The following is an 8,761-nucleotide window of genomic DNA, read 5'->3' as shown; positions in this document are numbered from 1 at the left end:
AATGGCACTACACAATTCACCACCTGTTCTAATGTTTCTACTTTAATTTCTATAGATCACGTTTATATCAATTTTTTCTTCTCATTTCATTCATATGTTAACGTTATATGTGTATATAAACTACATTGTTGTTGTGCTTTTTGTACTCATTGTTTTTAATTCAACAAAGAAATAAATGAATTGAATTAATTCAATTAATTAGATGATCGAATATTTGTTATTAGTTTGGTTAATTTAATGATTTTTTATTATCTTAATAAGTTCAATAGTTATATAATAACTAATGAATAATAAATTGTTAATAATTGATGAGATTAAAGGTTATATTAAATTTTAGTTGATATAATATAACACTTTAAATATAAAAGATATTTTAAAATTTATTTTAAACTATAATTATATTTTAAGTATTTATTTATAATTTATTTATTATTTTATTATAAAAAATTTTTTGGTTATACCACAATTAAATTAATTATATTAATAAATTAGTAAACTAATAATTAAAAAGGGTTAATAACTTATCTGATTTTTAAAATTTTGGTTATTAGCAAAAAAAAAATATATTGTTTTCCATCGTGTGAGTATAATTTTACTAGCCAAAGTTAATTAAATGCTTGATACAAGTTTAAAAAAATATTTTTAATTTTATTTGGATAAAGAAATTTAATATTATTTTAATTTATGTATTATTTATATTTTAATAAAAATAAAAAATAATGGCTATAAATATAATGGTTATAAATGCATTTATACATGAATTGAATTACTATCATAAATGTATTATATACTATTTATTAGGTACATTTAATCTTAATCATTTAAATTCATCCATTGACTATAAATATATTCTCATATAAAAATCTTATTTCCATATTATATATTCCCTATATACATACTGCAAACGGAAAAGCACAACCCATCTGACCCTGTCTCACCAAAAGTCCATCATTTGGCGGATTGGCCCATCATGTCCTATTTAGTACGGCGGTCCTGAATTCCTCTCCCATCCTATCAGGTTTGGCCCCCCAAAATATTTTTTTTAATAAACTATTAAATATTAAACAATATTTTAACAAAAAAATTAAACAATATATATAATTTTATAATCATTTTAATAAATTTATAATTTCTAAAGACAAAAAAAATTTATAATTTTTAAATTCACAAACATTAAAGTCTTTATAATTAAAAAAATTATAATTTCTAAATTTGTTGAATTTTAGTATTTATGAGCAAATTAGCTTTGTGAATTTGCTGGGTTTTGTCCATAACTTATGTTGGTAAGGTAAGAAATCTCTATCCTTTGTGAAATTATTTATATAGAAAATGGGGTGTTGATTTAGTGATGTATATGTGATATTAGATTAAATTATATGCTATGGAGGCAAATTAATGGAATTGGTGGTTAATTGGCGGTGTTAAAAGGTTGAAGTCGAAAAATTGTTGCTGAATTTTTGTTTAAAAGAGGCTTAGAGTTTGGATATTTGTAGAATGGTGATAATTTGTGGTGTTCCGAGCATTAGGGAGTATGGTTTCGATTTTTTGTAATTAAAATATGACTAAATTACCAATTATGCCCCCCGAATTTGTAAAATGCTAACATAAATAACCCTAATATTTGTTAACGACAATCATACCTTGAAAAATTTAAAAACGCTACAAATCTGCCAAACCGTGAGGAGAATCCTTCTCTGTTAAAGAGCTTGGTGATGTGGCAAACGGAATTTCAACGTGGCATCCGTATTAGGATCTCAATCCCTTTTCTCCCTTATATAGAATTGAGTGAGAACGTTTTTCCCAATTTCAGCAGAAAGCAAAATCCTAACCATTGCCATGCATGGCGGAAGCAGAGTCATGTCCAGTTGTAATCGAAGGACACAGTCTATGAAAAATTATAGCTCTGAAGGGCTCGAAGAACATGTGAGCAAGTCATATGATGGGACATGTTTCTACCGTTTTCAGGTGGTGGCCTTGAAGTCGAAGACGAGGCAATTGAGCTTGATAAACTATTTTTGTGCAGTGTTGGGCAGACGAAGAACACTGGGTGCCGTTATTTTAAGTGGATGGACGAAACTAATGAGGAATCTGTTGGGGTGGAAGAATGCTCTAAGAATGGCACAGTAGTATGCAATGCATGTGCAGTCTTGAAAGTGAGGTTTACCAGTGTTGAGACTGAGACGACACACAGAGATCGAAAGATGTTGATAGAGCAGATGAAGAGAGTTGAATTGCTTTTGTGTTTCATTTTGGGTGGACTTGTACTGAGTTTGAGTATGAATTTAATTTGTTTGGTTAGATAGGACAAGGGATGCATGTAGGATAGGGTTTATTAATGAATGTTATGTATTATTGTTGCGTAGAAGTTATGTTGACATTGTTGTGGTTATTTACTTACTTGTTAAGGAATTGAATCTGCGTCTTAAATTCGATTACATCATTAACAAAAGCATGAATGGAGTGAAATTGACTAAAAAGGTAACCGAGATATGTTAACAAATTTTAAATAGACCTAAGAAATCAAAATTGGTAAAAGCACAAGATTAAAATTGAAACAATTGGTCTGCATAACATTAAGCATTAGCACTAATTGTTCCAACCAAAATGCTGTATACTGGCTAATCAGTCTTAATACCAGACACCAAAATACTCAAATTGTCCAATAAAAGGCAATAACCAACCATACTAAATATCAACATACAACCCAAAAATTAGATAAACCATTGCAACTAAATATCAACTTATAACCCAAAAGATGATATATTTGAAATGTATAATCTTTGAAATATATATTCTTTGCAAATGTATAATCTTTTGAACTTCTAGTTCACATTGCCTTGATCGAGGATCTAAATGCATCAAAGATGATGCTTTCCAATTAAGTTCCTTTTCAAGAAGATTATTCTCTCCCTCTAATATTGGAAATTTTGATTCATCAAAATGACAATGCGCAAACCGGACTTTAAATACATCTCCAGTTTGTATCTCGATATACCTCACTATAGAGGGAGAATCATATCCAACATATATCCCCAATTTTCTTTGGGGTCCCATTTTGGTACGAGAAAATGGTACAATGGGAACATATATCGCACACCTAAATATTCTTAAATGGAAAACATTTTGGCTGCTGGCCAAAAGCTAATTGCATAGGAGAGAACTGATGGTAACTCGTTAGCCTCAAACGAATAAGTGCTGTGGCATGTAAAATAGCATGCCCCCAAACCGAGGTTGGGAGATTTGTTCTCATAAGTAAGGGTCTAGCAATTAATTGGAGGCGTTTAATAAGTGATTCCGCAAACGCCAGGTTGCGAGAAGACAATAAGCACACATGTGACCATCTCGAAGACGCGTCTATCAAGACCATAAAATATCTAAAAGATCCACATGGTGGATGAATAGGTCCACATAGCCTTGAATCTTTTCTAGGAAATTAGGGGACTCAAACCAATCTTTACTGGTGATGGTCTTAAAATTAACTTTCCCTGAGAACATGCAGCACAACAAAATTCACTAGTTTTAAGAATCTTCTAGTTTTTTAGTGAATGTTCATGGGAGTTTTCAATAATTCTCCGCATCATTGTTGTTCCCGGATGACCTAATCGGTCGTGCCAAGTTATGAATTCATTTGGGCTAGTAAACTTCTGGTTTACAATGGCATGTGATTCAATTGCACTAATCTTGGTATAATACAACCCAAATGAAAGTGAGGGTAACTTTTCTAATATAACCTTTTTATTTAAATCATGAGTTGTGATACATAAATACTCATGATTTTTCTCATTCATTGTTTGAATATGATATCCATTTTGACGAATATCTTTGAAACGCAACAAGTTCCTCAGAGACTTGGTAGATAATAGTGCATTATTTATTATAAATTGTGTTCCTCCAGGAAACAAAATTATAGCTATTTCAGAGCCTTCTATCACATTGCTCAAGCCAATAATAATATTAACATATTCTTCTTTTGGCACAAGATGGGTAAAATATATATATTACTTTTAAGAATAGTGTGCGAACTTGCACTATCCGCAAAGAAAATATTTTCACAATATGTCTTTGCCATTTTTCTTCAAAGACAAATAATAATAATAATAAAATGAGTAAAAGTACATGCACAGAGAAATTATTCACATGAATACTTAACAAACACACATATTAAACTATTCCATCATTGATCAAATAGCCAATATTTTCTTCAGAATCCTCAAAGAAATTAGACACATCATAATGAGTGGTGGAAATTTTATAATTTGAAACAAAATTTCTTTCCTTTCCTTTGTCCTCATTTTTTAAGGATGCTTGATAAAGATCAACTAGGTGCCTTGGGGTACGACAAGTACGTGACCAATGGCCCTTTCCACCACAACGGAAGCATTTATCCTCAGTTGACTTACTTTGCCAATTGTTTCTTTCTTTATCCCACTTCTAGTGAGATCCTTTCTTGTGAATATAATTCTTCTTCTTTTCATAATTTTTCTTATTACCAAAATCTTGCCATTTACCTCTTTTGGGGTAATAATTTGCCGTATTTACTTCAGAAAATGGGGCGGCGTCAGCTGGGCGCACTTCATGATTTCTTAAGAGCAACTCATTGTTGCGTTTAGCAACAAGAAGGCAAGAAATTAGCTCAGAATATATATATTTTTAAATCCTGTTTCTCGATGCTGCTGCTGCAGGAGCACATTCGAGGCATGGAAGATCGAGAAAGTTTTCTCTAACATATTGGGCTTGAGGAAGTATCACCGTCTGTTGATGATTGTACCTTTCTTCAAGGTCTTTCCACATATTTGCAAAATTTTTTAGTGTGGGATATTCATTTTTCAACCATACGTCAAGATGACGACGAAGAAAAATTATGGCTTTGGCTTTATCCTTTTGCGATGTATTATTTTCAGCCCTAATGGTATCTCCAAGATCCATTGAATCAAGATGGATTTTAACATCTAGTATCCATGATAAATAGTTGTTTCCAGATATATCAAGAGCATTAAATTTAAGATGAGAGAGTTTTAACATAATGAAATTTGTTACTTGGAGTCTTCCTAAAAATTTAATCAGAGTCTCGTGCCGATAACGTGTTGTAAAATAAATAAGAGGTAATAAAATAAAGTATAAATAAAAAAACACTACTATTAGAATTTACCAATACTATTATACTACTATAAAGATAATATATTAATATTATATTATTAGTATACGGAAAGAGAAAGTAAAGAAGTGCTTTATATTGTAGTGTATATAAGAAAGAGAGAGAGAATATTTATTTGTATTATTGGTGTAACTGTGTGTTATTCACTGGTTTAACCTCTATTTATACATGCAAGGAAGCTCCTTTTTTCACTATCATTAAATGTAAAAACTTTAGTAACATAACATTTCAGTATGGAAAAAATGAGTCGCCCATAATTATCCATTTCATTCTTATCGCAACAAACTTAAACACTTTCAAAAACATTTACCATGGGCAAGAATTGGTTTTGAAAAACACAAACTCTTCCAAAAACTTTTCCGAAATCAAGCCCAAGTTCGATCCTCAGCAATAGCTGGGTCGTCATTGGAGAGTCTTGCAGCAAGTTTGTGAATGGATGGGAGTATGACCCAAAACAAAGTAACAGGTAACGAGAATCTTGATCCTTTTTAACCATTAACGCTAAGTCTCCACCATCGGTTACAATTCAAGTCGATCCATGGGTTCCTAGGTTAAATTTAGGCTAAATACAATGACAAACGTGCTTACTGCTTACTTAAAGTGATTTTATTGGAGAAGGAAAAAAAATCAAGGAATGCTAGACCATAAAATGAAAAATGGAAAACAACATTGCATGTGTAGATACAAGGGTATGATGCCATTGATATTACGCATTGCATAATGCAAATAAGTATTAATTAAAATTCTTTCCATAAAAATATTATTATTGACAAATAATCCAGGTTTTAAAACTTGCTCACGTACACGTACGATACGAACCATACTTGCAAACGCAAAAGCTAACTTCAATTTGAAATTCTTAACAAAAATAGATGTTTCACGTATTTATCCAAAATAAAGACACAAGTTTTTTTTTTATCTTTTTAAAGCATCACCATTTTATGATGATCATAAATGATTTCTTTACTGCATATAAAAATCCTATAAAATAAATGATTGATCTGTCAAATTTTCAAGCACCATAGGAATTCATAATCACAGTCTAGCAAACATTTGAAACATTCGTAAGTGATCAACTGATTTCTCCTCAATCTTAAGTTGTAACTAAAGATTAATAATTTGAAAGGCAAAAAGATCACGTCGTCATATACTGAAACATCTCATTCTAGGAATCTAAAAAATAAAATATCCATTACAAAATTCCAACACAACCTTAAAATCAAAACCAAGATGTTTGCAAACTCATTTCTTCTTTCCAGCCTTGGCAGCATCAGAAGCCTTGGTCTGAAAATATTAAAAATAGGTTACTATTTTTACTAAGCAAGAGCAATACGAGATGAACAATCAAATAAAAAAAACAATTTGCTTTTGGCAACTATTTACCTTCTTTACTCCACGGATCTTCTTTGCCCTGTTCTTTCTCTCCTTCATTTGCTTCCTTGACTTTTCAACCTTAGTATCAAGTCCATTCTGCAAATGACAGGATTTTAGTGAAGGATTATGCAAAACACAGCAACATGGCACAGATATTAAAGAAGAAAAGTTCTAATTCCCCAAGACCAAAAAGAACTAATGGATGCATGACAAGACATGAGAATGGTCAGATTCAGCTACAGGGTAGGGTCTTGTACAAAATATCTCAAGAAATTCTAGCATAGTAAAGGTGTAATTAATCCAGCAAAACAAATTATTGTATTGTTTAAGAGGAAGCAATTGTTAGAAGCCAAACAGCAACTAAAAAGAGCTAATGATTTCATCTGAAAACTAATGAATTCTAATATGCACAAGCATTCAAATTAATCTTCTTGGAACATCTCTATTGTTAATGCTCATTAATCATAACAGTATACAATTTCATGTCACATTATGGATCAACAATAAAGATCAACATATTTTCACCCCATGCAACTCCAATCTAAAAATAAAAAGCAGTGCTGACAAGAATTGGAGTACTATATTATTATACATAGAGGTCATCCAATAACGATTAATATTAGTAAGCACTAACTTACCAATCTTACAATTTACAAAAACATACATCCTAGTTGCATGAAATTGTTTCTCATTCCATAGCAATTACACTCATGAACAAAAACCACATTAGAAAAACAAAAAACCAAGTTATCTTACCCTAATTAGTCTGTACTTAGGCTCATACTTCTTTGCATTCTCAACAGTGTCATAAATCAAACCAAAACCAGTGGATTTGCCACCTCCGAAATGGGTGCGGAACTTAAACACAAACACGGTGTTGGGGTCCTTAACATCATAGATTCTAGCAAGCTTCTCCTTAAGCTCAGCCTTCATATTCCAAACACAACAAAAATTAGTAACCGTAAACACCATTATTGTCCAACCAATAACTACCTGACAAAAATCAATTAAATCTAAAGTTTTCGGCTAACAAACAGAATGTACCTTAGAAACATTTGCCCTCCCTGGATGAAGAACATCAATGACCTACAACCACACAATTAAAGAGAAAACGAGGCTCAGCTAAATCGTATGTAGCGCTCAATTCATCTATCATTATCAGATTCCAATTATTCCAAAATGTACATACTTAAAGTCTATGATAAATCCATAAAAACAGTGTGAAAGTGAGAATGGTGAACGAACTCACGAATTGCTTTCTGGAGAGGAGCCTGTTAGTCATAAACTTCCTTGTTCTGATGGTAACCGCTTTGTCAGCCATGTTTGTTGAAGCTTGAGGACCCTAATCGTGCTGGAAGAGTGTAGTGTTGAAACCCTAACAAAACTACATCCATATTTATAAGGGACAAACCCTAACTTGCAATTTTTTTTTTTACTTAAGCACGGGTGCACACGGATCGGATTGGATCAGATGTATCCGCAAAACAGAAACTTTATTTAAGTGCATATTTCTACATAAGAAATTCAATAAAACTCTTTTATTCACACTTTTAAACCTATTTATTCCTAAAGTATTTTTAAACAAACTTTTCTTAAATAACAAAAAATAAACAATAATAGGAGGATCTCACCACAACTAAACAGGACCAAAGAACAAGTGAACAAGTATAATTCATGATATCTAATTCTTTTAGACATATAAACAATAACAGCAGTATCACACACAACAACTGAAAAAGTAAGATGACAGAAAACTAAATTATAAAATCCGACTATGTTCTAGATTTCATACTCGTGAGTTTTATATACTCTTCTGGTGGTACTAACACCGACCTAGAAACAGCCAAAAACTAGTTTATATCCGCAACCAATTCCCAATTATTCACAATTCACAGTTCAATTAGTTTAGAATCTGCCAAAAACATTTATTCACAATTCACAGTTCAAATGACCTTCACAAAACTCAAATGATCTTCATAAAAGAATACCTGAAGTCCTGAACAATGAAGCTGATTCGCTGAAAGGAGGACGGTGAACCGACGAGAACGGAGGACGGCGATGCGGCAGTAAGGCAAGGCGGCGAGGACGTCAAGGCAGCGAGAACAGAGCACCACGGACTGAGAGGATGGGAACGTGGCAGGAACTGAGTACGACTGACGGTGATAACGCGACAAGAACGCGAGGCGGCGAGAACGTCTAAACCAGGAAGAGGGAGGGATGAAAGCAAGGAAA

The 8,761-nt window shown here is 32.2% G+C and overlaps 1 protein-coding gene across 1 annotated transcript; it reads right to left on the bottom strand.

The window, feature by feature from the left end:
* Window positions 1–6,134: 6,134 nt before the first annotated feature.
* Window positions 6,135–8,761, bottom strand: LOC107474642 (40S ribosomal protein S24-1; the record flags this gene model as incomplete). Its single annotated transcript, XM_016094279.3, is given in 6 exon segments — window positions 6,135–6,439; window positions 6,539–6,625; window positions 7,286–7,456; window positions 7,574–7,615; window positions 7,779–7,913; window positions 8,518–8,761. Coding segments are annotated over 5 exon segments (414 nt in total). The 3' UTR covers window positions 6,135–6,397.

The sequence above is a fragment of the Arachis duranensis genome, chromosome 2 (genome assembly GCF_000817695.3).
Source record: "Arachis duranensis cultivar V14167 chromosome 2, aradu.V14167.gnm2.J7QH, whole genome shotgun sequence".
In the NCBI taxonomy this organism is placed as follows: Eukaryota; Viridiplantae; Streptophyta; class Magnoliopsida; order Fabales; family Fabaceae; genus Arachis; species Arachis duranensis.
The sequence above is the reverse complement of the archived record's forward strand: the minus strand, read 5'-3'. Positions and strand labels throughout refer to the sequence as shown.